At 51.3% G+C, this 27,539-nt stretch overlaps 10 protein-coding genes across 10 annotated transcripts; 1 reads left to right on the top strand and 9 right to left on the bottom strand.

The window, feature by feature from the left end:
• Positions 1-3,170: 3,170 nt before the first annotated feature.
• Positions 3,171-3,629, bottom strand: BDP81DRAFT_407952 (glycosyl hydrolase; the record flags this gene model as incomplete). The annotated part of the gene is made up of 1 exon (XM_060589034.1): positions 3,171-3,629. One exon carries the CDS (start codon positions 3,627-3,629, stop codon positions 3,171-3,173), a length of 459 nt encoding a protein of 152 aa, XP_060443422.1.
• An 825-nt stretch (positions 3,630-4,454) lies between these two features.
• On the bottom strand, positions 4,455-5,913 carry BDP81DRAFT_53425 (uncharacterized protein). The gene is made up of 3 exons (XM_060595954.1): positions 5,595-5,913; positions 5,038-5,537; positions 4,455-4,961 (listed from the first exon to the last, which is right to left on the bottom strand). Exons 1-3 carry the CDS (start codon positions 5,766-5,768, stop codon positions 4,481-4,483), a joined length of 1,155 nt encoding a protein of 384 aa, XP_060443421.1. The 5' UTR covers positions 5,769-5,913; the 3' UTR covers positions 4,455-4,480.
• Positions 5,914-7,429: 1,516 nt separating this feature from the next.
• On the bottom strand, positions 7,430-8,890 carry BDP81DRAFT_451313 (uncharacterized protein; the record flags this gene model as incomplete). Its single annotated transcript, XM_060592615.1, has 2 exons — positions 7,430-8,812; positions 8,873-8,890. 2 exons carry the CDS (start codon positions 8,888-8,890, stop codon positions 7,430-7,432), a joined length of 1,401 nt encoding a protein of 466 aa, XP_060443420.1.
• Positions 8,891-9,518: 628 nt separating this feature from the next.
• Positions 9,519-10,274, bottom strand: BDP81DRAFT_432036 (uncharacterized protein). Its single transcript, XM_060590733.1, has 2 exons — positions 9,772-10,274; positions 9,519-9,706 (listed from the first exon to the last, which is right to left on the bottom strand). The coding sequence occupies exons 1-2, from the start codon at positions 9,873-9,875 to the stop codon at positions 9,628-9,630; spliced, it is 183 nt and encodes a 60-aa protein (XP_060443419.1). The 5' UTR covers positions 9,876-10,274; the 3' UTR covers positions 9,519-9,627.
• Positions 10,275-11,411: 1,137 nt separating this feature from the next.
• On the top strand, positions 11,412-12,432 carry BDP81DRAFT_324273 (uncharacterized protein; the record flags this gene model as incomplete). Its single annotated transcript, XM_060584870.1, has 2 exons — positions 11,412-11,714; positions 11,785-12,432. The coding sequence occupies 2 exons, from the start codon at positions 11,412-11,414 to the stop codon at positions 12,430-12,432; spliced, it is 951 nt and encodes a 316-aa protein (XP_060443418.1).
• A 279-nt stretch (positions 12,433-12,711) lies between these two features.
• Positions 12,712-13,820, bottom strand: BDP81DRAFT_451311 (uncharacterized protein; the record flags this gene model as incomplete). Its single annotated transcript, XM_060592614.1, has 2 exons — positions 12,712-13,430; positions 13,508-13,820. 2 exons carry the CDS (start codon positions 13,818-13,820, stop codon positions 12,712-12,714), a joined length of 1,032 nt encoding a protein of 343 aa, XP_060443417.1.
• A 1,429-nt stretch (positions 13,821-15,249) lies between these two features.
• BDP81DRAFT_323585 (family 10 glycosyl hydrolase) lies at positions 15,250-16,686 on the bottom strand (the record flags this gene model as incomplete). Its single annotated transcript, XM_060584805.1, has 2 exons — positions 15,250-15,382; positions 15,569-16,686. The coding sequence occupies 2 exons, from the start codon at positions 16,684-16,686 to the stop codon at positions 15,250-15,252; spliced, it is 1,251 nt and encodes a 416-aa protein (XP_060443416.1).
• A 1,017-nt stretch (positions 16,687-17,703) lies between these two features.
• Positions 17,704-18,947, bottom strand: BDP81DRAFT_473053 (uncharacterized protein). Its single transcript, XM_060594639.1, has 3 exons — positions 18,599-18,947; positions 18,372-18,539; positions 17,704-18,317 (listed from the first exon to the last, which is right to left on the bottom strand). The coding sequence occupies exons 1-3, from the start codon at positions 18,842-18,844 to the stop codon at positions 18,006-18,008; spliced, it is 726 nt and encodes a 241-aa protein (XP_060443415.1). The 5' UTR covers positions 18,845-18,947; the 3' UTR covers positions 17,704-18,005.
• Positions 18,948-23,112: 4,165 nt separating this feature from the next.
• Positions 23,113-24,259, bottom strand: BDP81DRAFT_473052 (ABC transporter; the record flags this gene model as incomplete). Its single annotated transcript, XM_060594638.1, has 4 exons — positions 23,113-23,605; positions 23,664-23,776; positions 23,826-23,860; positions 23,899-24,259. The coding sequence occupies 4 exons, from the start codon at positions 24,257-24,259 to the stop codon at positions 23,113-23,115; spliced, it is 1,002 nt and encodes a 333-aa protein (XP_060443414.1).
• A 1,575-nt stretch (positions 24,260-25,834) lies between these two features.
• Positions 25,835-27,539, bottom strand: BDP81DRAFT_432029 (pyridoxal phosphate-dependent transferase). Its single transcript, XM_060590732.1, has one exon. The coding sequence runs from the start codon at positions 27,450-27,452 to the stop codon at positions 26,163-26,165; it is 1,290 nt and encodes a 429-aa protein (XP_060443413.1). The 5' UTR covers positions 27,453-27,539; the 3' UTR covers positions 25,835-26,162.

The raw sequence follows: 27,539 nt of genomic DNA, 5'->3' as shown, positions 1-27,539 counted from the left end.
TTCTATGCTGACTGCCTGCTGCCAGGGTATTAGACGCCTTGCCACTATAGGAATAGTGAAAGGGTTCCTAGGTAGGTCGCCTGCAGCGTCAAATCTCTCTAGTAAGGCCTTCCGTAGGGCCTGTGCTTTGTCATAGCTGTTATCAACTGCCTGTCCGTCTACTACTAGCGGTGGGGCTTTAATAGCTAAGCTGGACTTGCGCCAGCTTAGTACTTGATAAAGGCCCTGGTTAGACCCAGCCTCCTCAATCCTAGCAGCCCAGTAGGCACGTTTTGCCTTCCTGATTGTAGTCAGAAAGGCCTTCTGCTCCTCTAGGATAGGCGGCGGTATAGCTAGCCCAGGCTCTTGGGCTTGTTGGCGCCTGGCTTCAATAGTCGCTTGGTGGGCTTCTGAGCACTCCTCTGTCCACTAGGGGGCTCCCCTACCCTGGTTAGTTCGTCTCTTCCCTACCGCCTGGATAGCTGTAGAGAGGAGGCTGACTAGTTGGGTAGCTAGGGAGTCTATTTCTGCTGGAGTAGGTTTCTCCCTTAAGGTAGGTAGGGCTGAGACTCCTACCTTTACTAAGTCGGCAAGTTGAGGTAGGGCCGTGTCTGGGACTGAGAGATGGCTAATCTGGCGTCTCTGTGCCTGGACTTTGCCTAGAGGAATAATTGTTATAATGGCCTAGTGGTCTGCCCCTAGGTGTAGGTGTGGGCTGATATAGGCCTCTGTAAAGGGGATATTTGAAAAGGTTAGATCGAGGGTATGCCTATGAGTATGGGTTGGAGCCCCAGCTTCCCCAATAAATTCCAGATTGTGGCCTTCGGCCCATTCTGCAATATCGTCTCCCCGGTTCCGGCTACGGGCGCCGGGTTCCCAGTAGGGACAGTAAGTATTAAAGTCCCTAGCTATAAGGGCTCCTGCTGGCGGTTGATAGCCCAAGAGGGCACTTGTTGTATGGTTTTTAGGCTCGCCCGGCGGCCTATAGATATTTATAATAGTAAAGTTACTAACCTTTACCCATAGGATATCTCTTAATTAGGTAGGTCTTTGTTGCTGTATTTGCAGCCTTAGACCCTTATGTATATAGGTCATAACCCAAGGCCTTGTGTCTCTATTGTTCCAGAAATCAGCTGGTACATAAGAGTTATAGCCTGGGTGTGTATTGATTTGCATCTTATCTCTATAGCCTATCCAGGGCTCCTGGATCAGTACTATATCGATCTGATCCGCCCAGCAGAGCTCTAGGAGAGCTGTATGAGCTGGGCTTCTCTTCCCCACGTTACACTGGGCGACTCGTAGTACCCGTGGGGAGGCTGGCCTGAGCCTACTGCTCTGAGTCGAGGTCGAGGTGGGTGTAGGCATTAATAACGTTGTAATCAGGCTTCTGCGCCACCCGCTGAGCCCTGCTGCTTGAGGTAGCTAGGGTAGGTTGGCTGGGTAGGGGGGGTAGGACTGGGTCGTCAGGGGCTTGCAGCCCTTCTGCTTCAGCCCCATTCTCATCTTCATCCATGCTGCTACAGCTAGCCGCATCACTAACGTCCGCTACAACAATTGAGTCCTGGGTAGGGGTAGGGGCACGTGGGCGCTTTGAGCCGGGCTGATGGCTCGTTAGGCTGTTGCTAGGTTGCTGGGTGTTGCTGGCTTGGGTGCCAGCCTGGCTGCTCTGATAGAGGGCCTCATAGGCCTTCTGACCAGCCTTGCGGATCCGGGAGAGTTCCTTCCGGTCTGGGAGGGTAGGGGAGCCATTAACCACTAGGGGCCTTGCTGGACAGTCCTTATGGTTAGCTTGGAAGGGGCCGGAGCAGTTGGCGCACTTCGGTCTAGCTATGCAGGGCCCAGTCTCGTGGGATCCCGAGGGCCTGCTACAGTTGCTACAGAGTGGCTGTCGGTGACAGTATCGGTTCGAATGATATCCCTGGCATCCAGGATCATGTCTGATTAGGGTCTTCTTCTTTTGGAGAAGCTGAGACCTGCTGCTTTGGTTAAATAGTCTGAAGGGTGGTACTTCCACAGAGAAGGAGATGACCCAGGAGACTTCGTTTATAATAGGGTTTATACCTAGCCGGGACTGCTGGGCCCGGGTAGGCTTACGTCCTGTTTGGGCAAGGACCTCATCTTCTACCAGAGTAGCTGGGTCAAGGGCGTCGCCATCAAGAGTCCACATCTTAGCAGGGCAACGTGGGACGACGTAGGTAAACCACTTAGTAGGGGTCTCAACCTCATAGGCTCCAAGACACTCTGCTAGTTTCTGTTTGTTTGCAAGGAGGGCTTGCTAGACCTGCTTATTCAGGGGTCTCAGTGAATAGCCAGTTACAATATGGTAGATGTGTGGGATATCTGCCAGCTGGAGCCTAAGGGCCTGGCAGACTGTCCGGCGTAGGGCGAAGGGGGCGTGCTTCCTAGCAGCCGCTAGGCCCTCTTCTGGGATACGGGTAAAGACCCGGAGGTCCTCCTTCGGTTGGGATAGAGCCTGGGCCCGGGTCTCCGTCAGACTCTGTGTCTGGACTTCGGGCCGGGTGGGGATTCGGGTACGGGTCGGGGCTACGGCCATGGCTGTAGTTGAAGCCGAGGCTGCTACGTCAGTCCATTTCCGGCTCGGAGCCGGAGCCGTAGTCGCGTTACCCATAATCCTCTTCAAGGCTTGGATTACATAGGTTGTAGCTTCTTTTGCAATCTGCTTCCTAGGCCCCTCAAAGCAAGAGATCACGTTGTCCACAGACTGAGCAATAGCCATAAAGACGTCCTTTCGGGCTTCATAGTGCTTAGCCTCTTCATTAACAGCTGTAAGGACAGCTCCAGTAGCTGTCCCAGTCATAGTCGAGGGCCCCTTAGCCGTTAAGGGGGTTGTTGTTGGGGCGTCGGGCTGGCTTCCCACGAGGCTGGGCCGGAGTGGCTGGGCCTCGGTTTCGCGGCGGCGTTTAGCCCTTGAGGATGGGGGCGGCTCTGAAGAGGGTCCAGAGCCTCGATCAGGGCCGGCCGAGGAGGCCGGCAACGGTCCAGAGCCCGCCGGAGGCTGCGAGGCCATCGCGGGAGAGCGCCGGAGGAGAGGTGAAGGGTTTTCAGCTGTTAAGGATTTTGGTGGTAGCCCACTTATTACACTAATAGTAGATGCCAAGAAAAATTAGGCGAGAGGGAAGTTGCTGCTTTGCAACATTGGCATGCCCATGGCCACCATAGTAGATGTATGCCTAACCATCATCGTCGATGAAGACGTCTTGATCAATGGGCTGGGCTCCATTATGGTACTCGCCAATGAGCGGCTTCCCAATTGCATCTTTGTAAGGGCCCTCGGGCTGGTCTGCTACGGCAACGCCAATACCGCCAATCTGTGTTTCTCCCTCTTGAATGTTATTGGCTGCGAAGTACAGGTAGTATTTTCCGTCGCGTTCGATATGGGCGGGCGCCCACATGGCTCTGTTTGCCCAAGATACCTGGGCTTTGGTGAGGATATTTGCATGCTTGGTCCAGTGCACAAGGTCGCGCGAAGAGAAAGCGTCGAGGTAGATCTGTTCGTCATAGGCGTAGGATGAAGTCGGGAATGCCCAATATTGGCCATTGTAGACGCATGTATCCGGATCGGCGTACCACCCGTCCACGAAAGGGTTGCCGGCCTCTGAAGTAGTGAAATTAGGGACCGCTCGTCTCATGGTTGCAGTGTGTGAACCACTTGAGAAGAGAAGGCCTGCGATGTAGAATGGTAACTTCATTTTAGGCGAGTCCGCGCGTCAGACGTTGACTGGATGGTGGCGTTGTTGAGGGGTAGCGGCACTGTGCTTCCGGAACAAAGAATGTCTCTATGTATATAAGTTGTCTTGTTGTCTCACACAGTCCAAAGAGAAACTTCGCCTTGATGCGATAGGGCACATCACGCGTTTTAAGTCACCCTTGACTTACCAAAGTCCAACCTAAGTTCCTTCTGATGCTCCCGGAGGATTTTAGCGTTCATCTGTAATTCTGCTGCCTAGCGATCATGATACCTGTCACGAGTTATGACACGCAGCAATGGGCATATGAAGTGTGGTAAAAGTGGCTTGTATTAACCCATGATGATGATGATGATGATGATGTATTTAACGTCTGGTAACAAAAGGACGTGCCGCTTGTATTAACCCAAATAGAATCGAGTAAGGAAAGGTGCTATAGGAACAAATGAGAGAATCACATGATAACGCACGTGATAGGCTGATTACAGAGTACTGATGCTATTCCTATTTCGTGACAATATCCCAGAGGAACTTTGGAAGCAAATGTCAATCCACTATGACGATCATTCTAGAATACTAGACATGGGCCTGAGCGTGTACTTCTGACAAGTAGAGACCAAAGAGCCCTCAATTACAACGCTACTCAAGTTACTCTTTCGGCCTCCTAGAGTAGAATAGCGACAATAGCGAGGTGTCGGAAGGGACATGCAGGATACTAGCGTACCTACCTATGCCTGCGTATAAATGCTCTGCAAAGTGGTCAATGAAGACTTGTTAACAATGAATGCTTGGGGCTATTCTAATCTCCTAGATAACTCCACAGAACCACTATACTCCGTCTCCTCATGACCTCGTTTGAAAGCATTCCTTGGTGGTATCATTGCATCTCCTCTTTTTGAGTGAAACTTCACATCTCCTACTATCCAGGGCCTCGGGGCCTGGTCATATCGGTCTGCCCGAGTCTCAGTCATTGGGTCCTTCCACTCTACTAACTCGAGATCAGATCTTGACCTCCTATCCCCTGGACTCGCTACGGTAGCCGTTGCCAGGGAAGCTGCTCCTAGACGGCGCATCATAGACTCTTCGTCGCTGGCAAATCGAGCAGGTGCTGCTTTGTGATCCCTGACCAAGGCTCGTAGTATCGGTATGGTTGCAGCGATGATTGTGACGACACTCTCTGCTGCACCCCAGATCACTAACTCGACAGTATCAATAATGTCAAAAGCCCCAATCGCAGCAATTGTTCGGATCTTGATGAAAGATACAGCGCCGGCGCTGGCGGAAGTAGTGGTTAGTCTCGCGGATTCCCCAAATTCCCAAGCGGATCATACTATCGTTGAAGCAGACTCACAATACGCCCATACTCATAGCAATCAGGACACCGAATTTCTCTTTTTTGGTCATTGTGAGTCCCCATATAATCTTCCAAGGCAGGATGGCGAGCACGATGTCCATGCCTCCGGAGTACGATGCGGTGAAGACGTTGTAGTTCATCATGATGCTCTTTGGCCAGCAGGTGCCAGGTGTTGATGCCGTTCTCCAGGTTTTCTCGACCGGCCAACATTGTATCCAGGTGAAGAGCACATTGACGCCGAGGAATGTGTTGATTGAGATGATGATAAACCACACGAGCAGCTTCATCCATCGTTCGGATGATTCCCGTGTGATGCGAAGCAGAGTCAGCGCGAATGACGTCTTGCTCCACGCTGCCGCGATAATCGAAAGCGACCCAGAGAGGTTGGCGTAGAGCAATAGCCACGACCAGTTTCCCGGTGTTATATCCCAGTTGTGCTTGCCAAAGTCGTATGACACGTCAATAGAGATGAACGATCCGAGAGCTAGCAGAGCGCACTACTTGTTGTTAGATATTGACAACTTCGTCATCAGCAGCAGTTAAGGTACTCTTACCCACGATGCAACCAGCACATGGTCGTCTAACCACAGTCCTCTTCCACGCGAGAACTTGCAGTATATCCGCAGGCCGATGAACGCACCAGCAATACCGATGAGCGTCCACACTGTGGCGAGCAACCCCGGGCCATAGTCGTCGTGTGGGAGTTCGTCCCAGGGCGTATCGTCCATAACCGCAAGATGTACTCAATCGCGACGCGGTATCGAGAAGCGCCGCATGAAGAAGTCTTCAATATCGCCCCAGCTGCCAAGGGGCAAGGTGGTATAAAATGGTTCCAAAGATCGAAGAGATCCCCGAACAGGGACCTGGGTCGCGTCTAAACGGCGATGCATGGTTATAAAAGAACCGGTCAACTGGCCTTCCCGCTCCTTGCCCTCAGCACATCACCCGAAAAAAAGGAGTTCAGCCGGTAGACCGAACTCTACCACGACAGTTACATGGTTCCAAGGGAGTCGATCCCTTCAAGGGCTGCAGTGCGACATCACTCGTGGCCTCACCCGCTGTCTAGCAATTGGAGAAGAAGGGGTGCCCCTGAGTGTCAGACCCGGAAGCGAGATGAAGTAGCAGCGAAGCGTATCATCCCCCGCACTCCCGCCCGGCCGAGAAGTCAGAGCACGGGCGAATCGGGCTCTCCCGCAGCGTGACAGCCGTCGAAAATGGTGGCACGAGGGATGAATCAATCCATCGTGGCGAGCTTTGCATGTATGGCTGGGATTTCCCACCAAGACCATTCGAGAGATGGGAGCTTTAAATGGTGCTCTCATACCGTTAAATATGCACGCTCGGGCCTGCTAAACAAGGGGCTCACCCATGGTTCTGTCTCATCGATCCCCCGGATTCCAGCTTGGCATGGCAACAAACAACACGAACACGGTCATCAGAGTCCGATCTATAACTGAAGTTCACACGTCAGTCTATTCAAGACACATGATGTACGAATATTCTGACTCGGGAAAGATGCTCTGGAGGTGGTGTTGCCTTGTTGTTTGTCGGGGTGCCTTCACCGGAGTGGAGTCCCTCTAGGACAACATGCAGACTGAATAACATCCTCCTCTCAACTACCTAATCCCCTCAAGCTTTATCGATTCCTCCCCGTTGGAGTCGTAATGATGAAAGATCACTCATACAGGTCCGATCATGAGACCTACAGTTACTTTCATGAAATGCCCGAAGCTGTGGTTGAATCGGGTATCATTCCTTGTTCGGCACCATTACCTAGTACCTAGTGCAGTGAATGTGTACTTGTCTACTCCGTTAGGCGGCTGTCAGTCGGACTCGGGCTCGACCTCGGTCTCTAATTACTGGCGTTTCCTTGCTTTAGTCGCAAATAATTACATTAGAAATCTGTGTTTCTATTCTCTGTACTCCGTAAGAACCTCGAGACCACTTGCAGCCGGTGTTCATTTAGCCCTTTTGCCTGTGCCTAAGGAACCTTTGCAAGGTTGAGCGCACCAGAGCGCGTCCATCTCGGCGAGCCTCTGCAAGTTTATTTCCGGGTCTAGACCACCAGAGAGAACCGCAAACAGCAAATTCGCCCGGACATCCTGGGGAGCAACCACCCCTCGGTCGGCTGGGTATTGGTATCGAATTCTCGATTCCTTTACATGATTTCGGGGAGATCCCCCCTTTAGTCCGGAAGAGGGCTTCCGCCTTCACACCTGGACTGATTTGGAAGCATTTCCCAACTCCAACACAAAGTTGCCGAAATAGGAAGCACCATCTCATGAATCACCTGAGCCGTGTCGGGCCTGTTCCTTCACCGGCTGTTTTGTACTGCCCGAAAGAGAAAAAACCCCAATTCCGCTAAGTAATCCCGCATCACACGAGTCACTCACAACAAATCAATCAGGTCCTTCGACTGTCCCTTGGAAAGCCCCTGTACAGCTTGTAAGATCTTTCCCGCATGATTGTCATCATAAACCGACGCGACCATGCCTCTGAACTTCTTCTCAACTCGCTCGTGCGAAAAGGGATGCTCGTCCTCACCAAGGGGAAATACCATCGCTTCTTCGATATCGCCTACGCCACCTATGCCTGAAAACGCCATTCGCACCTCGAATTCCTTCTCGAGTTTGTCATTGATCTCGACCTCGATCCTATCACATAGCTGTGCAACCTGCTTGCTCTCCATCTTGTCGGCATCGTAGGCACCCCAGCCGATGTCGCTACCGAATAGCCACGCAACGGCGACTTGGTAGTAGATGCTAAACTGGGCATCAACGATGGTTTTCGGGTGCTTCTTGTTGGGGCTGGGCTCGCCGACGATACCATATCCAGCACGAGTCAACCCTACGACTATCCTGTCCGGCAGCTTCTGTGAGTCGGACTTTGCGGCAAGTTTGGCTGTGATTTCAATGGCGGTATGAGTGAAACGACACGCGGGGAATGGCTTCAGCGCTGTTGCTGGATACAGCCATTCCGTGCCCAGGTTCTCGGTCAACCCAACAGCATTAACACTCGTAGAGTGAGCCTGCAAGAAGCCCCACTTGCCCTCAATGATGTGAGAAGCCCCAGTCACGCCAGCTTCCGCGAGTGCAACACACAGGAAGGCATCATGGGCGGCGAAGCCAGGATGCAATCGCTTATTCCAAGATCCATTATCGAGGAACTGCATCGAGCCAGCGGTCTTTGACCCAGCTAGACCAAATGCATGATAGATTTGCTCAGTCGTCAGGCCCTTGATCTTGCTGATGGCGGCAACCGCTCCGAAAATGCCGGCTGTGCTGGTGTTATGGAAGCCTCGGGGATAACCACCACTCGACAAGGCACGACCGAGACGAGAAGCAACCTCATAACCGACCGAGAGTGCCGTGAGCAGCAGAGTACCTGGCGCATCTGAAGCTTCGGCCTGTGCTAAAGCCGCAGGGATGACACTTGCGCCCGTGTGGATAATGCCAATAGCGAGCGTATCGTCGAAGTCGAAGGAATGCGCAAACGCTCCGTTCAGCAAAGCTGCTATTGGGATCGGGTAAGTCTTTTCTTTGCCGTAAACTTTACTCGTTCCAATCGAGCCCATCGCGAAAGCCTCAACGCCCTTGACGATGTGCTCACTCGACTCAGAGTGAGCTCCGCCGCCAGCTCCAACTCCGATGTGATCAATGACGAGATCGAAGAGTTTGGCAACAGCTTGGTCTGGAATATCCTCGAACTTGGTCCGGACTATGAAGTCGCAGAACTTCTCTGTCGCATCTTCCGCGCCAGTGAAGCGGTGTCTCTATTCAAAGTTAGCCTTGCATGGCATGAAGTATGAGGACATACGTGGATAGAAACCTACGTTGTGATCTTGTGCCATGTTGTAATCCGCTGGTTGAGTAAGGGAAGATATATACGGACCGCGCTACGCATAGGGTATTAGTCGGCGGAGATGTTCTTATCATGAACTCGATTTCCGACCATAGACATTAAACTATGAGGTCGCCTACTTGTGAGAGTGTCGTCATCACATAGCCGATCGGTTCACGGCTATGCCGGGGCTAAGACGGTGTTCAAGCTTAAAATGCGGGGGAGGGGCCGAGCGGATGCATACACCCGGCGCTCCATCGTCCTGCTCACAATCACATCCTTTGGTCCAGGTACCTTACCACGTATCTGGTGCAGAGGAAAAAAACCTTCAGTCTAGTCTCTTCAGTATTACTAGTAGATCCCCTTGAAATTGCCGCTTGTTCTCCTGTGATATTATCAATCAATGTAGATGTTAGCCCCGCTCTCCAGAATAAGGTACTTCATACTTTTCATTATCAAGCTAATGCGTACGTGAAGTTGATGTTCTTCTCAAAAGTTTGCTTGAATTCATGTTCATATAACGCAAGGAAGATGAAAGGTTCATTGCGAGAAAAATACTGCATTTAAGAGGCTTGAGATGCCAAGATCACCTTCTGCGAAGACCTACTGTCAACTCTGAAATTATTCATATTAGCAGAGCAACAGAGACGCTTGATAGAAGAATTGATTCCGCAGCATCTTTCATTCCGTTACACCGGTCTCCATTCATTAGGGACTGGGCCGTTTCACCAAACTTCAGACTATATGTTACTTACGCGAACCTGATGATAATCCAAACCTCTTCAGGACATGCATCAAGTCAGCGTCTAATATTCGCGTACGTGTCCTATAAAGTTTGCAAAGACAGATTCTTGAGTCAAGTCCAGATCTCTTAGTTTCGGGCATGCTCACAACGTAGGCTTTGTTTCCGACACTGAGTCTCTTCGTGGTTTCGAAATAGCTATTACAGCGCTTGTCGCGGCTGTAGGGCCACTCAAGCACAACAAACGTGCCATAGTGCTTGGGCATCTGCCTCCAACGTCTCTCTACGTGTGCCCATACCCTAGCCTAGATGATGAGCTTCATACAGCTATCAGTTACGATAGAACTTGACAAGCCTTGAATCATTGACGACACTTTTTCGTATAAGTGAGGTAGCAGAAGGGCCAAGGCTAGGTTCTCGAGCAAGACCTATTTGCTAACATTCCCAGGAGTCGTCAAAAGTTGCTATGATTCGAAGCAGCCGAAGGGACAGCCAAAGCGCTGGGCAACCGCCAAAAGGAAGCTCGTTTCTATACGTGCTTTAGCAATTCAAGTCGACATTACCTTGATCAAAAGCTGAGTCAACTAAAGTATTCGACTCAATTGTCATTCCGATTACCCAGTCGGCTCCTTGTCACTCAAAAGAAACAGCATAGAAATATTGAAGTCATCAATTGGATGCTGCTTGTGTGAGTTCTTCTCAGCTCTGGTAGGTGGGTTTTATTTGGCGCCAGGACAGAGAGGGAGGAGGACTAACGTCCTGCAGGAGGGTTGATCTCCTGTCAGATGTGTAAGCTGACAGACAAGCAGTGCAATCTAGGCAAACACGGCAAACTTTGCCATGCTTGGAAGAGCAGCTTGTGTGGCCTGCCAAGCCCTGTGGCTTTGGGGCGAGCCTGATCCCTTCAACAATCAGCACTAGAGCAATCTCGGCCACATCGCCTCATGATTCGACGCGGGGATTGCAATCCTATCGTTGGCTCTGATTCGCGACTGCACTTCCTCGCGGCACAAAGTCAGAGCCAAAAATGAAAATCTTCTATCCTTTAAAATACTGTAGTCAATGAAGGCGTGTTAAAGACCAAAGACGTTGACAGTCGATTTCTAGACATCGTTCGGTTGCCCGGAGAGGGGTCGACCCGGAAATGCAAATAGAGCGTGTCATCCCGTCCTCTCCCGCACCACATAGTAAGCTGCTTACCCCCTCCTCGGCCACAGCCGACCGCTTCATCGTGGAAGTTCTGCATTTTGTCCGCCTGTTGGTGTGGTCTCTGGCCGGTCAGCTCTGCACAAGGAGTGGGCCAGGCGTCCAATTCGACCGGGATCTTGCATTCTGCTTCCAACAGTTCATCTGACTGGCGCAGATTGGACTAGGTTCGATTGCTGAACATTCTCGGCTGGCCTGCCTATTTCAGATAGCTTGGGGGCTGCGTTGGCTGCATGTTGGTGTTGAACATCACAGTGCAGGGCATCTTGTATGCGCGTGAGACTGAGCCCCCCTCCCTTTGTCCTGGATTGTGCCAGTCAGACACCGCGGAGTCTTGAGATGAGGAGGAAGTGGTTGCACAGAGAATGTATCTGCTTTGTTACACGCGGGTAGGGCCTGTCTTCATAGAGATGGGAAGTCCCCCTCAATCTGTGGGTGCCTTTTCCTTTCCCTTCCCCTGGGGGTTTCGGTTCTGCTTCTTCCGACTTTCTTCTCATTCCACAACACCCGACCAATGCCGTTTGCGACTCGATATTGAGCGACTCAAATTCCGCCCAGTCCCGTTATCGCAATGTTGGCTTCAATGCTAGGAGGGGTCTTGGGCCTCTCTCTTTACTCTCTCGGTGTCTTGTCGCAAGAAGCGTCGTGTTACGCACCGGACGGCACCCTCGCGGATAACGAGACGTACGTTCCGTGCAACAAGCTCGGTATCAACCAGGCGGGAGTCTTCTCTAGTTGCTGTGCTCTTGACGGCCCCCCAGAGCAACGAGACATCTGCTCATCTTCGGGTCTCTGTATCAACCGTCAACAACAGCCGCAACGTGGTTTCTGCACCGACAAGACCTGGAAGAGCAAGGCTTGCAACCATGTCTGCACTGACATTCAGGTACGTTCCAAACCCTGGGATTACATCCAGCAATCATACACATAGAATAACGACTGACCTTGTGTCTCAGACTGGCGGGAATCCGAGTAACATCAGCTTCATGACCGCATGTAACGACGGCACAGCCAAGTATTGCTGTGGTCAATCGAACACCACGTGCTGTGGTACCAATGAAGCGTTCACAATCGCAACCCAGGAAGCTGTGTGCACAGCGAACACGACAAACACCGATGGAACCACAGATGACGGGTCCGCGTTTAAAGGCGCCACCATTGGCCTCGCTGTCGTCACCGGTGTTTGCCTTTTGACCGGCCTTATATCGACCTTTTGGCTCTGGAACCAAAACAAAAAACTGAAGAAAGAGTTGGCCGAAAAGGCAGAAACTCCAAGCCAACCGATGGAACCGCAATACACCGGCGCGACGAGTTCGTATGCAGCAACCTCGCCACCAACAGGTTACAAGCCTCCGTACAGCACATCACCACCACCAACAATGTCGCCTGGCTCAGAGTATCACCAAGGCAACATGCATCGATACTCGGAACTGGATGCGTCAGCAGCTGTAGCGAGGAGTGAGATGGGGTCACCTTCACCATATGACCAGCAACATCATCAGCAGGGGCGGGACTCGCCAGCTCCTAGTCATCAGCACGGACATGGACACCGGCAGGAGAGCTACGGGAGTCCGATGCACTCGCCAAACCTGCCTCAGTCATAGGTGAGGAGGTACTGGCACGGGATGGAATGATATTGATAAGTCAAGGTTGGTGTGGCATTAACACTTCCGGTCTGCGCCAGCCGCGATGTGTTTTCTCAGGGACTGTGTTAAATAAAGTAGATATTGAGTCGCAGGGGTCACTCGACAGCTCTTATGATTGAACTCTTCCAGGTTCTAGTATTACTATTATTACTTCACTTAGTTCTCAGTCGAAGTGACTAGGTACTATAGTTTTACTTCTGACTCTCGTCGTGGCCAAATGCTTTTTCAGCAAGTATCCTATGCCTCTGAGCAACCGAGGCAAGCTTCTCCCCTGACCCTCACCAACCCGCAGTCGGAGCAAAGGCGATGCCGGAGCCACAGAGTCAATATCCCCTGGTCGTCAGCCGCGAGCGTGCAGCAATCTTTGCACCGGCGCTGCCAGAAGCGATTCGGCTCTTCCTGCGCAAACTGTAGAGTCTTGCTGGAAAATTTGGCGGCTGTCTTGACCTTGAAGCAGCTATAGCAAGGGTACGGGTGTTCCTGTCTAGGCATCTCCCTCGCAACCGGGCTGGCACTTTCGTCCTTGAGTTTGAAAATCTCTGGGTATACCAACTCAATCAGAGGCGCTTCTTTCGTCAAAACTAAGGCAAAGCGCTTATGGATGGCTACCCAATCAAGCTTGACTTGATGCATAGTCGAGCAACTAGCCATGTGTAGATGTATGGTGTCGAGGCAGTCCAAGTAACCAATAGTTTGCCGGAGAATTCCCGTGGAAAAACGTTCAAAAGGCGAGAGTTGCTTGTCTTTGGAGCACTGTCTGTTGACGACGTTGCGGGATACGTGCTCGCCCCGACACCTGTTGAACTCTGTGCCAAGAAGTCCACAGTCATGGCAAGGGTAGTACAAAACTCTATCCTTCTTGACAGGTCGAAGGTCCGCGTAGTAGTTGTTCTCGATGGCACAGGTCCAACAGCGGCGCGATTTATGCAACGTCTGTGCGTGTGCTCGCTGTGAGCCTTTATGGCTGCGTGTTTATCCCCGAAAGATGACCTCGGAAGAACTTTTAAACATTTGTAACAAGCCCAAAATTTACTTCGAGTGTTTTGGTCGACTTTTTTGCATCCTTCCAGTCGTTCGGGGACGGGAATCGCATACTCTAGCTTTGGATAAAGTACATTGTGGAAATACCGATTAGTGGATGTCAGTAAAGTTGCGGTAGAGTAGTCGAGTGAGCGGAGCACTTTGTATTGAAGGTCGTAAGAAAGTTCGTAATGAAAAGTTCGCGCTGGTGGATTTTCCGAATGGGCTTGCTTTTCTTTGAGTTTTGTCGCTTCGCCGTGGTCCACCGTTGCTTCAGGTTGGGCCAGCTCGCCTTTGGGTTCTGGAGTAGAGATAGTTGACGCCATACTTAGAACTTGAGAGGGAATCTGACATATTGTGTGTTCAGATAAGCACCTCAGTTGGATTGGACGAATCCTTATTAGCAAGAAATGGCGGTGCGTATTTAGTATAATATAAATGAGGTAGGTGGCAATGAAGCCCGAGGGGGTGCTGAGCAGGGATGTTGGAAGAATGAAGTCTGATCCAGAACAAATGGGTGAGCGTTACGTATGTTGCGATGAAAAGATTTACAAGCGAGACTCTTTCACACGGACTTGCCTTAAATACCAGTCTTCTTCCTGAAGATGACGCATTCGGCGTGGGCCAATATGCTCTTAGAGTGAGTCATCCGTGAGAACCTGTATATACTTCTGGCACAAACTATGTCCATGGATTGGATACTTCCAACAAGGTCAGTATTACTACTTCTGATTCCAAGTGTCAATCTATCATTTTCAGGCGTGGATTTTAGCTTTCCGGATTAGATGGGTCCAAAATCACAGAGCAGCGCTTAATTTTTTGATCAAAACATGTGAAGTATCCCATCAACTGCGAGTGGGCGTCAGTACATCTCCAGTGCGGAGTACAGCCAATTAAAGCTCTGCCAACCAAAATCTTAGCCAACCAAAAAAGCTCGTTCGGAGGTACTTTGAATTATTAGAGAGTTTAGTTAGTTATAGAAGTTATATTGGTAAATATTTAAATTTTAGTTAGTTAGTTATATCATTACAATTATGAAAAATCAATGAGTCTAGATATATTTATGAAACATCTGGAGCCCTAATATTCATCAAGATATTAATATTTATTTCTTATATTATAGAGTAGTTACTAGTTTTAGGGTACTAATTAGGTATAAGTTTTAGAATTTTAGTAAATATTTGTTACGCCCGCCGCAACTTGTCACTGTGGGCGCGTAGCTATATATGCAGAACAAGGGACAATGATGCCGGAGTCATCATTATCGAAGCTTTTGCTTTGTGCCACAGTTGGTTGCCTTGTCCTGCTCGTAACATTAGGATAACTATATTTAACTAACAGCGATTCTCACGGCCGTACTATTAACTTATTATATCTCTCTAGTATATAATCGACTATATAAGCGACGGCGAGGTCCTCGGGCGTCACGGCAATAATAATATATGATCGAACGGATCCATTAGTCGTCTGAATCCATCGTAGGATATTATATCGGCAAGATATTTAATATTAACGGTGGAAGTATGGGAATGAAAACGGCGGCCAAGTGACGTACTGCACATCTACCCCTTTTGTGAGGGGCAGAAGTGGAGCATAGAAATGGGGCAATTGTACTGACGCCCACTCGCAGTCGATGGGATATGTGCTTTTTGGCTTCAAAGATATATACACGAATCTTCGACCGTCTCAATGGGATGCTATCCTGAGCAATCCCCTTCAAGTCCCAACCTTCCTTGATGACATGAAGACTTCCGCTTAGACGCACTGGCTGTAGTAGTCGTTCTGCTTCTGGCAGGTGAGGCCAGACTGGCAAGTAGTAGAGCCGGTGAACCCGTTGCCGCCGCACTGAGCCCAGCGACCGGCACCGCTAGTAGCAGCAGCAGGGGCGCTGGAAGCGGCCTCGGCAGTTGCACCACCGCCGCACTTGCTCTTCACGACAGTGCTGAGGGTAGTAGCAGGCACAGGGGTGGCAGCAGGGACGCTGGCCTTGGGTGTGGTAACCGGTACAGCGGGGGCAGAGCTCTCAGGGACGGAAGGCTCAGCAGCGGGGACGGAGGGCTCGGCGGCAGCAGACTCGGAGGTAGGGGCAGCAGCGGCTGCGGATGTAGTGACGGCGGCGGCGGCGCTGGTGGCAACTGCGGGAGCAGACGTGGCGGGAGCAGCACCGCCCTTGCCGGCGGCGGCGAGGAGGCTAGAGATGCTGGTGTAGGCGGGCTTGGGCTTAAGGTTCTCGTCCCAGGGGAGGGCCTCGCCGGTACCGGGGAAGACGGAAGGAATCCAGGAGTACTTGTCTGTGTAATCCCAGATGGTGACACCAACACACTCGGCGATATCCAAGCAGGCGCCGACGACGCTGACATAGTCGGTGGCTTGCTGCTCCTGGGCGGCGGTGTCGGCGGGGATGGCCTTGTGCCGGATGTCGAGCTCGGTGTAGGCGACCTCGGTGACACCGGCGTCGACGTAGGACTGGAGGACGGCGCTCAGAGCAGTGCGGGAACCGGCGCTACCAACGATGAGATGGGCCTGGAGGCCAAGACCGTCGATGCGAGCACCAGAGTCCTTGATGTTCTTGATGATGTTGAGGACCTCCTTCTGCTTGTTACCGGCCAGCTCAATGCTGTAGTCGTTGTAGTAAAGCTTAGCGTCCGCATCGGCGGCGGCGGCGGCCTTGAATGCAATAGGGATGAAGTCGGTTCCGAGAACCTTGTAGAAGACACTATCGCGGTAGGTACCGTCCTCGTTAAGGGCTTCGTTGACGACGTCCCAAGCGTAGCACTGGCCCTTGTAGTGGCCGGCGACGTTGGAGATGTGGGTGTCGATGATGGAGGTCAGCTGCTCCTTGGTCCAGGTGCCGGAAGACACCCAGGTAGGAAGCTGGGAGTGCCAGACGAGGGTGTGGCAGCGGAGAAGCTTGCTGTTGGTCTTGGCGAAGTCGGCGATCTCGTCGCCAGAGGTGTAGCTGAAGACGCCCTGGCTCTTCTCGGTGAACTGCCACTTCTGGCCGTTGCCAGGAGTAATCTGGCCAAACATCTTTGCGTCCTTCAGGATCTCGACGTAGGCCGTATCGGTGAGCTCAGAGTTGTCCGTGGCCGTGCCAAAGTACTTCTTGCCGGCCGCAACGGCGAGCTCGTGCAAGTTGGCGCTGACGCCGGACGCGAGCAGGCCTGCTGCTGTGATAGTCGAAAAACGCATGTTGGCGAGGATATTGGAAATGAGAGACTTGTAGAGAGAGACTGGTAAAAAAGAACGTGAAATGTTACGTCGAGGTAACAAGAAAAGAATGGAATTGAATGGCAAAAGACGACGAAAAAGAATTCAAAGTCAGGCCGTTGAACACATTAGCGGAAATCTGGTCATTTATCAATGTTCGTTCTCTTGACCTTTCCTTACTTTGTACGGAATACGCCCCTCCTCGCTTCCATTCCGCCCCAATCTACCTAATGCTGGAGGCTTGAACCATAGTGGCCGACGATCCGGGAGCCTCCTTCCCCTGCAACGGAGAATCAGCGTATTGGCTAGGAGACCTCGCTTCCTTCGGCCGAAAGATGAAAGGGGTTCAGAACTGTAGGGCCAGGAGAGGATCTCCCGATGTGTTCTGTGGATCCCACCGGTAGCATCAGGGATGGTGCTGGCGCGCGGGTGTAAAAGAGTTGACCATGGGCCGTCCTGTGGCCTTGTGGTCTTCACCTGAAGGCCACAGAAAGCTTTCCACTCTCAAGCAGGACAGAAACAGACCAAACAAACCAGTTCATGCATGTCACATTGTGCCATCCGAACGAAAGCGGTTAAAACGGAGCTTGCCCCGCTCCCGCCCCTGAATTTCCGGTGCTTCGGAGGGTCCACTTGCAACCATTTCGGGCCTTGCGCCGGCAGGCAATTTGTTTACGCGAAACACGCCATCTTTACGCTTTCAAGCATATCACCTTATTCACGACACCGTTCCTTAAAATAAGGGGATATTTTGACAGCTGCCAGGTTTGCTAAGGTTATTCTTTTGGTGCATTTGAATCAGTCCTGCCAGAAGTTCAGAAGGTACGGCTCAATGACGTCCTTCAATTGAATGCAACATCCATGTCCTTGCCTTGCAGGATAAAACTGAGTCAACTAAAGGATTGCCCACAAAAGAGGTCAGTTTGGAGAAAGGACCAAGGTGTATTAGTGTTCAGAACGACTCGATTATCACTATAGCATGGAAGTAAGAAAGTTTTTGGGTACTATCTTGATTATAGCAGTACTAAAGATAGTCCTATCGCTAGATAAAATATTACTAATTATTCAGAAGCCATCCGTCAAGGAGCGTAGGTCTTGTTTAAAGACGTTGCGGTCGTTATTGTCCATAATAATGGTAAGTCAATTCCCCCTTTTGTCATATTATTGTCATCCTCCAAATTCCAAATACTCGGCTGCGATTGTTGAAAGTTCTGCGAGTCTTGCTCAAGCTTTTGGCCGGCTAAGATGAGATACCATCGAAAGACCGGGCTAGAGAGTGTTGTAGAAAGTTATTGAGCTCTTTAGAACTGAACATCGGGGGTGGCGCCGAGGATGAGGACGGGGTTGAGCTTGACCTGAGCGTTGCGGACGCGGTCGACGATGGCCTGGGCATTGGCGGTCAGGGTAGCAGCAGTACCCAGAGCAAGGTTGCTGGCGGTTCCGATGGTGGCGAGAGTGGTAGCGGCGGCGGCCTGAGCCTGAGCCAAAGCAGGGAGGAGGATCGCGTTCTGGGCAATTCCTGCGACGGTTCCAGCGTTGGCGGTGACCTGAGCCTGGAGAGCGGCGATCTGAGCAGTCAGGGCTCTGGCGAGAGCCTGAGCCTGGCGGACAAGCTGTGATGGTTTTGTCAGTAATAGAATACCATGGAAGTGGATGATTCATCTTACAGCTTCAGCCTGGCCACCAACATCGGGAGTGGCAGGGGCAGTAGCGGTGGGAGCAGGAGGGCTCGGGATCGCGGTGGGAGCGGCAGCAACAATGCTGGCGACGTTGGCAGCAATGGCAGCGGCGTTGGAGCTCAGCTGAGCAACAACGGCCTGAACTTGATCCGCGGCCTAGACGTTTATGTTAGATCCATGTACATCTTGTCAAATTTGAGGAGTGATTATCTTACAGCTGTCGCAGTGCCGGTGGCCTGAAGGGCAAGGCTGTTGGCGAGAGCGGTGGTCTGGGCAATCTGGCCGGTGAGAACCTGGAGAGTGCGGAAAGCCAGCTCGTTGGCTCCAAGCTCGGCAGGGTTAAAAGAGACGCCAGGGGTAACAATGGTGCCAGGAGTGATGGTGGCGCGAGGAAGAACAGCTCCCTGAACCGAAGCGAAGGAGAAGGCGGCGAGCGCGGCGGTGAAGATCTTGGACTGCATGATGGCGGTTGGTTTGAAGCGAAGAGGATCTGTTATCAAGATAGTAGTGGTGAAAAGAAGTGTTCAGATGGATGTGTCTGAGTATTGAATGTTGAGATGCTGTGTGAGCTGATGAGGAGGAAAGAAATTGTGATAAGACGGGAGTCGTCAATGCCTCTTATAGGAAATTGAGATGCTGTCTTCGAGCCCACGATACCCACAATGTCAACGTCCTGGAGGTTCGATGCCGAGAAGCCCTCGAAATGTCTGAAAACGAGCATCATCTTACCAGAGGCGGTAAGTAAGCGTAGGGTGGCTTGCTGGGCATGGCTTCTTCCGTGGGCTAGGAGCCCCATCCGAAGCCCCGGCTATTTCGAGTTGTACAACGCTCTTCGTCTTTGTGAATCAACACAATATCATTCCCGAACATCAACTGCAAGGTATTGCCTCTTTTCCGACTTCAGACGAATGACGAGACAACAAGAACCCCTCCGTAAGGCTCGAGGCGGACGGACGAACTGGTGGAGGCACGCTAAGGGATGGGTCCCGATCTTGACGTCGCAGGCCTGGGCTGATCTAGAAGGGGCCGCATTCCTCGGCATCCCACTATCCTCCTCCATCTCCTCCCAGACCTTCAATCAGCAGGCAAAGTCTTCGACAAAATTACCGCTTGTCTCAATTTTGATGTCAGGCGCCGCCAAGGCTTCAAGCTAGACCCCAAGAACGTCGGGGCATCTTGGCTGTCCCGGGCTGAACTACCGCGCGGCATCGAGATGGTGGGTTCGGCATACATCTTTGAGCACTTACCATGGTAACGGAGCCTTCCATCATCTTGTCGACATGCACCGGGCCCGATGCATGTGCCTGTCTGAGATGAGGTGATGATCTGCTCCGTCATCTTGTAAATCATTCCTGTGTTAAGATGAGAAATTTTCACTGTCCGAGGTTCTGTGTAACGGGGCAAGGCTTGCAGTGATGGTAGGGTTCATCGGTGTGATATGACGACACGGCAACGCTCCCGCATAGCCAAAGAAAACCTACACGGAATCTCTTTGGAAACGCCTCTGCGCGGCGAGACAATCCCGTCCGGGCACCAGCTGAAGAAGTTCAAAGGAGTCTGAAAGCCCAGTAAGACACACAAGTCCCACGGAATCTTCCTCTCAAGAATGCTGAGCGGTTGAGGCGTCTCTTCTGCTGTCATTCCCGGAGCACCCCATCTTCAGTTCCCTCTCCCAAAGGCCTCAGTTCCCTTGCAAGGAGCTGGGAACGGACAGCTTGTTGACTCCTCTTTCAACTTGTTACCGCATATGGCGGGAGTGGATGTGGTTGGTCTTGAGCTGTCTCAGGGTCTACTGGAGTTTCCCGTGGACGATGTTGGTTGTCTAAGACCAATTAGAATCCACGAATCAGTACAATTCAAGACAGCCTCTAACCCCACATTCAACGGGAGCAACCCTTTCACAGAGCTCGAGCCAACTTAGACGTTATGCGAGCTGACTATTAGGCAATAGTGAAAAGAGCTAGATCCAGCCTAGCCGTGGCTTGGCGGGCAGGCTAGGCTTACGGGAAATATGTCAGCGGATAGTTCCCAGCGGGCCGCATTCATCGACAGCGGGGTGGTTGAGCCGGCTTCGATCATCGGACTGAGCTTGTTCCGTAGCGGGACGACGAGGTCTTAGCAATTACCTAAGGGAGATTCCGTCAATGGCACCGCCCGAGACAACGTTTGCGGCCGTACATTGCGGAGAGGAAACTCCATGTCATGGTGTGCTAGGCAACTGAACGAGATGACTCAAGCGCCCCAGAGATTGCATTCCGATCGTAGTGCCAAACTGCGGCCCGATCTGTGGACGTTGCTCGACTTGGTGCCCATAACTTCAATCGGCAAGTCCAAGTTGAAGATCAACGTTTTCAACTCAAAGTCCGCATCATTTCATCTAGACTCAGGTCGATTTACCTGGAATAACACAAATCAAGAGAGAAGCATTACAGAAGCACTTTGACTAGAAAGGTTCAGCTATGTGATAGGGTGTCGGAAGTTCCCAGCTCCCGTTCTCTTGATGTGGGGTTTGTGATTATTTTGACGCCTCATTGGTACTTCCCCATTGCTCATGGTGTGCTTCAAGCCACGGAGAAACTGCCATGTACTAAACCTCACGGCCTTAACTATGCGCTCTTGGCGCGCGTGCAGCGCGTCTCCTCAGCTTCTCTGCCACCAATGACTCTTAGCGTACTAGTACCTATGTGTTCTAACTCCAACTATGTGTGCACAAAATGGACTACCCTTCTGCTTATGCAATGATTCCTGATGCTCATACTGTGATGTCATTCCCAAATTTTGGTTGAGCATCTCACGTCCTTCGACTCCTTCCTCTCTGTTCGATTATTGTGCCTCGAGAAGGAAGATCACTGCTTGTTCTACCTCTGAGACAGTCTCAAGAGGATAAAAGTGCAAAACGAAGATCAATAGTTCTCAAAGACGGAGCACCTTCCATCTCCGTGGTGCTGGATGTTGCCTCCCGCCGGCCTGTAAGACAAGTACCCGGTTCCCTTTGCATGCTTCCGGCTTAGGTGCCATGGCGAATCACACAACTATTGGCCATTATAATCCCATCGGCACACGAATGACGTTTGATAGTTCTTTCCCTAGATGCGTTGACCACGCTTCATGGCGTAGCCTCACATTGAGAATGGTTGATCTTTCAGCAAGCCACAAGACCTGTTCCTTGCATCCACAACATCGGGCCCAGACAATGTGTTAAAGGGATGAGAGGGTGCTGTAAGCGGTCAGCATTGCTTCCGGCGTGTGATAGAGACGCGTGAAGTCATCCGACCAACCGGGCCGAGGGGATCGAGTGATCAGCTCGGCAGTCTGGACACATCCCTTTTTTGAAGTGCCGAGCCATGGCCCAGTCCCAGGCTTCAAGCCCAGGTACCATACAGGTCTCCAGGCATGTGGAATTTTCTTCCAACCTTTCCATTCCATCGATGGGTTCTGGGCGGTACATGGTTCTTGGCAGAACATACACCATGTCTGGCTGGAGCTGTCTGTCGCCAAGTCCGTTTTGGTGGCGACATGTGTTCTTGGCCGCTCGCAGAAAGGGAACAAGAATGAAACGTCCAGACTGTCTTGTTCCAAACGCAATGCTTCAGGTTACACAGACTGTGTTTGAGGTTATACAGACTGCTTGTCCTTCGGCTTCACATCACCCGACGCTGGAGTCAGCCCAGCCTTGGCCATAACAAGGGAGGATCACTCAGGTGCTCTCGAATGTATTGGTGAAGTAGAGACTACCTTATTCCAACAGAAGCAACATTCGCACTGTCTTTCTCCTGAGACTGTGTAGCAAGAGCGTTTAGCTATGAGCCTATTAGGGCAATGCTCTTTGGAGCTCAGCGGCCAAGGAGATTCTTGCCAGCACATCAATGATCCCACCAGTTTCAATAACCATAGGCGACAGGGAAGGCATAACCTCAGGTCACTTTGGATTTCTGACGCCTTGAAGACATCCGGGTCATTTAGTAAAACGATATGGTGGATGAAATAGAGCCTCTTATCGTCGAATGTATCTTCCAAGTGACAATACGGTGCCGATAGCATTTCTTCTAATAGTCTTGCTACAATCACGATATTCACTTTATTGAATTCCGGATCACACTTTGAAAGTTTACGCCATGTCATGTTTCTCAATTCCAACAACCTTGCTGACTTATTGTGTCATCACACGAGGTACCACGAGGTAATACGTGAAGAAGAGCTAAGCGATGTACATGGAGCCAAAGAGTCGGCCCAGAGTTGAGGTTAGCTCGAAGCCTCCACAGAAGCATTCAGCGATTGACTTGGAACTTGAATTTCAAGGACTGTAAATATTAGAAAAGAGAGCGAGATATCAGGCAGGTCGCATGAAATAAGAATTGAGATCTTGAAGCTTTGATGTGGCGTCAAATTATGCGCGTGGCCCACCACAACTCCAAAACTTCACGATATCAAAATATCGCCACAAAATCAACAAAAAACATACAACACCAGGTATTCGCTGGTCGTCACCGACCCAACTACTAATCCGGCCCTCATTAGCTTGTCTATGGGAGAGCGGACGGGATCCCGAATTTTCCAATGGGTATGGTCGTATGTGATAGCTAAGGGAAGCAAGACGGACTAGGACGGGAGTTCGGGTGGCCTGGCATAGAACAAAGCTGTCTAGAACCTATAGACTTTTGTTTATGTGATCTCATCTTGAGAAAGCAATGTATTCTGCTTTGCAATAACTATGTGACTAGGCACAAGTTTACAAATCATCAACCAAGGGGCTCAGTCCTTGAGCGGAGCCAATCTTGCTCTCAAAGAAAAGCTTCAGTCTCTCAACACGCTCACGATCCGCCATGAAACGCTCAAAGTCAATCGGGTTGGTCGAGTTGACATCCATCAGATCGGGGAAGCCAGCGGGAGCAGGAATATCCTTACGGACGCTCCACATGCCGGTGGTGTTGGGACTCTGGTACTCCTTGCTGAGCAAAAAGTTGTGAAGAAGCTTCGCGCCCTCCTTGTGGGGAGCGTCCTTGAGAATCGCAGCGCGCTGGCCCCAGGTCACGAAGAAACCATTCTTGGGAATGGAAACGTTAAAGGGGGCAGTAGGTGCCAGGCTGAGAGCACCGGTGAAGGTGACGGCGTATGAGTTGTTGGCCTGGCCCATGACGGTAGTCGGGGTGGCAGTGCCGCGGACCCAGCGGGGATTTTGGGCGAGGAGGTTCTCGAACCAACTGTATCCATTCTGCTGCATACTGCTACCGATTAGTACTCATGTAGGAAAGGAGGGACTTGACAAAGGTAGTTGCTTACGCCAGATCGAATGCATAAAGAACGGCATCATCATCGTTCGGGTAGGTAAAGACCAACTTGTCCTTGTACTCAGGCTTCAAGAAGTCTGAGTACTCGACAGGACCTTCGGAAACCTTTTCGGCATTCCAGATGTTGGTTTATCCAAAGACCACAACGGCGTACCATGAAGCCCATACGTCGCGGAAGCCAGGGTGGATCTTGTCAAAGTCCAATGGCTTTTAGCGCAACAAAGCACCTTCTTGATCCCATCGGGAATAGTCATGAAGGGTCTGAAGAATTACGCTGTCAACGGAAACGTTGCCTTGCGACAGCTGGCGGTCGATGTCGCCATCGATGTACTTGGAGATGTCGACGATGAGGTTAAGGGTCATCCCCGGAAAGCGCTTCTCGAAAGCTTCCTTCAGGGCATCCTGTTGGGTCTTCTCATCACCTCCGTGCCAAAGAGTAACCACACCGCCTTCGGCAACAGCAGCCTTGTGGATCTCGTCGATGTTGCGGGTTTCGACTTCGGGGGCACCGTGAAAGTTGAGGAGGGTATCGTTAGCTGCCACAGATGTAGCTAGGGCAGCCGAAAGAACGAATGTGGGCAGAACCATTTTGGATTGGGACTTCAGTTGGCTTTGTATACAAAAGAGAGACGATGGTTTAAGATGGTGTTAGAGTAGCATTCCTAGTATGCGGCGGATCCTACCTACTTATATCTCGTTACATGATGTCTATGTACTAGGCAGTAGACTGTATTGGCATTAGGGGATTCGATTTTTCATCGTGCATTGCGTTCCGAAAGCCGAGCAGGCCTCATGTTCCGAAATCCACTACACCGATTCATGTAGACTGAAGTTGGCTGTTTTCTTCCAAGTTTGGTAAAGTACATTACATATGACGCGATCCAGATCGTTGGTATCCCGGTAAATTTGCCTACCCCTTCCCAGCGTCACTACACCCCGGGCCGAGCTAAACCCCAGTCTTCGGATGAACGTAACCACTCAGCCCTCTTTAGCATGGGTTCCCAAGGTGTGGTCTCTCGGTTACGCTTATTGTGACCATTGTTCATGCGTGGGGTCCTCGTGGCTTGGGTCACATCGCCCCTTTAGACATGACCGCACTCTTCTAGCGTGCCATTGCAATGGCGTACTCTGTCATCGTATGAGCGAAGTGAGAAGGATTTCGGTCACGCCGCAGCGATCAGTCATTTATGTTTAACAGCGAATTATATCCTCTCTATAAGCTACCTTAGGGTACTTATGTGACACTCGTCTTCAAACAACGACAACTGAATGATACGGGTTCCCAAAGCCAGAGTAAAGATGTCTGTCACCTGTAACAATGGCTTCGGAGTCAGTGATGTACCTTAACCAGAGGTTCAAGTCTGCTATGAATGCACAGCGTATACGCCGAGAACACTCTAACCAAAAGTTCAGGATCAAGTCAACAAATGATATTGACGTAGAACTGGGCAGTACTAGCACGCCGGTGGGAACCGCGCGGGTTCGCAGGGATCTCGTCCTAATGTCTGGAGGCATTAAGCAGATGTGGGCGGATGTCGCTCAAGGATCCCTGCAGCCCAGCCAGAAGAACGAGGCCTTACCGCAATTGGCAAAACTATCCAGACACTGCCGGCCTCGAACACCATGTAATGCAAGCATTTGCGTGTCTTCAATGCTGTTAGCTGTACCATTTCCTTTGTATTACTCAACGAATTCGTCTGAGTATTGGTCATCATTCTAGGGAAAATAGTTAAAATACATCCGCGAACGGTCGATGTCTTACGGTGACATTTCAAGGGCCGCCTTCACCCACAGGATGCGCAGGTATAAGCCAACAAGCCCATCTCCCTCTTATGTAAGTCGTCGCCGACGCATTGGTTTTCGAAGTCTTCCGTCGATTGTTGAAAGTGAGAGTTCGGAGAGGCACGATAATTCACGCTCAAATGCTGAGGGCTTGATACCAAACCACAGCACTCAACGGTCCCCGCGCGTTCCGCACCGCGACAGTTGCCAGGACCATATCACAGCAGCAACAGGAACGCTAAGCGAGTCAAGAATGACACCACATAACAGACAGCCAACCGCCGAGTGGTTTCCTCTGGTAATCGTCACAGGGCTGTGCTGAGTTAGCAGCCTCACTTGTAATGTAGGTATTGAACAACCCAATGGAACTGAAGTACTAAATGACGAGGTAGGTTTAAACATTCCAGCTCTATCTAATCGTGACCCATGCCGCATGATTTCATCCTCCAACAGGGGCTTTTGATGATCAACGCAAGGATCATTTAAGCTTGGTGTACTGGTAGGAGAATTTCTACAAAAGTAAAAGTGCGCAAACCTTCTCTTATGATAAGCAGCTCATCTCAGTTATCAACAACAGTGTATGTCGGATGATACACCGAGAATCCAAGTCTCACTACCTTACTGTCCCAATGCGCTTATGCAAAGAAAGCCCAGTAAGTTGGATCGAGCGCCCCAAGACATTTGATGAGATCGTATCAAGTTCAGTAGTCTAACCGTCTAACGCAGCAGCAACTCGCTTGAGGCCTTCCAGCAGCAGCTCCTTCTTGTTCGAAAACACGATCCGGAACCATCCCGGTTGCTCAGCTCCAAACTGCTTCCCAGATGCCAGAAACACCTTCTTGCTAAGCAACGCGTGCATCACTTCTGTGCTGATATCCTCAACTTCTACACCCGGACGGCGCTCTCGATAGGCTTTCCCGAGATCAACCCACAGGAAGAATGCCGCGTTTGTCCCAGGTGCGTATTTGATCCCGTTCTCTGTGACCCAGTGAGCCACCAGCTCAAAGTTTTCTCGAAGCTTGCGCTGGTTCTCGTCGATGTAGCCATCGACCCACTCGCGGTCATCGAGGATGTTAGCGGTTGCATGATCCGTGAGCCCGGAAGGTGAGCTGTAGATGCCGACGGGGGTCAGGGAGCTGTGGAACGACGGGTTGTGCTGCGAAATTATGGCTCCGAGTCTGATCCCGTTGGCACCAAAGTCTTTGGACATTCCCCAGAGAACATGCAGTCGATGGGCGTCCATGATGTCCGTTGTACTGATGGAGAGACAGGATTCGAACGGAACCGGCGCTGGCTTCGTGTCGATTGTGTTTTCCCAGACAGAGAGAGCGTATATCTCGTCACTGATGAGGTGCGTATCGTACTTCTGGCACAGCCGCATCAACTCAACGATGGTCTCCCGCGGGTAACAACGTCCAAGAGGGTTATGGGGGTGGCACAGGATGAGGGCGGCAATCTTGATTCCCTTTTCCCTGGCAGACAGCAATGCCTCCTCATACTTCTGAACCGCATCCAACCCGAACGGGTCGATATCGTGGAATGGGACCTGCACGAGCTTGCAGCCTGTCCGATACTCGACGTCCGGAAGGAACGCTCCATAATGGGGTTGGCCGAGGAGGAAGCCTTCACCTGGGTTGCCCAACGCCCAGCAAAGATGTTCTATTGCCGAACTACAACCGTTGGTGACGGAGACATGTTGAGCTTCGATGGTCGTTACTGGGTGAAGTCGCTCTGTGAGGAAGCGCGCGAGTGATGCCTTCAGACGCTTGGAGCCCGTCATGCCATCTCCGTACGTGAACGAGTGGTTTGGAACTGCTAAATTCTCGTGGATGTGTTTCGACAGTCTATCGTGCATGAGAGTGTTTTCCGCGATTCCCAAGCTCACATAGCCTTTGGGATTTGACTCCGGATCCCAGAGGTCCTGCACGATCTTCCATAGAAGCATGCCATCGTCGGGCTTGGCTGCGATGCTGCCGCGAGTTGAAAGGCCGTGGCTCATGACGAAGTCGGAAGCTGTAGGAAAGAAAGAATGTCTAAACAAGAGAGAGGTCGACTTGGAAGAGGGGATCTAAGGCATTATCTACGA

Source organism: Colletotrichum phormii (assembly GCF_030913505.1).
Source record: "Colletotrichum phormii strain CBS 102054 chromosome Unknown BDP81scaffold_14, whole genome shotgun sequence".
NCBI classification, from domain to species: Eukaryota; Fungi; Ascomycota; class Sordariomycetes; order Glomerellales; family Glomerellaceae; genus Colletotrichum; species Colletotrichum phormii.
This window is presented reverse-complemented; position numbering and strand designations above follow the sequence as displayed.

Coding starts and splice junctions, on each gene's coding strand:
- BDP81DRAFT_53425 (XM_060595954.1), bottom strand. CDS start 5,768: ATGGACGATACGCCCTGGGACGAACTCCCACACGACGACTATGGCCCG. Junction 5,538..5,594: donor ATGTGCTGGTTGCATCGTGG/GTAAGAGTACCT, acceptor AACAACAAGTAG/TGCGCTCTGCTAGCTCTCGG. Junction 4,962..5,037: donor GCTATGAGTATGGGCGTATT/GTGAGTCTGCTT, acceptor TACTTCCGCCAG/CGCCGGCGCTGTATCTTTCA.
- BDP81DRAFT_432036 (XM_060590733.1), bottom strand. CDS start 9,875: ATGGCACGTTTGTTGTGCTTGAGTGGCCCTACAGCCGCGACAAGCGCT. Junction 9,707..9,771: donor TCGGAAACAAAGCCTACGTT/GTGAGCATGCCC, acceptor CAAACTTTATAG/GACACGTACGCGAATATTAG.
- BDP81DRAFT_473053 (XM_060594639.1), bottom strand. CDS start 18,844: ATGCAGTCCAAGATCTTCACCGCCGCGCTCGCCGCCTTCTCCTTCGCT. Junction 18,540..18,598: donor CCACCGGCACTGCGACAGCT/GTAAGATAATCA, acceptor ATAAACGTCTAG/GCCGCGGATCAAGTTCAGGC. Junction 18,318..18,371: donor TTGGTGGCCAGGCTGAAGCT/GTAAGATGAATC, acceptor AAACCATCACAG/CTTGTCCGCCAGGCTCAGGC.
- BDP81DRAFT_432029 (XM_060590732.1), bottom strand. CDS start 27,452: ATGAGCCACGGCCTTTCAACTCGCGGCAGCATCGCAGCCAAGCCCGAC.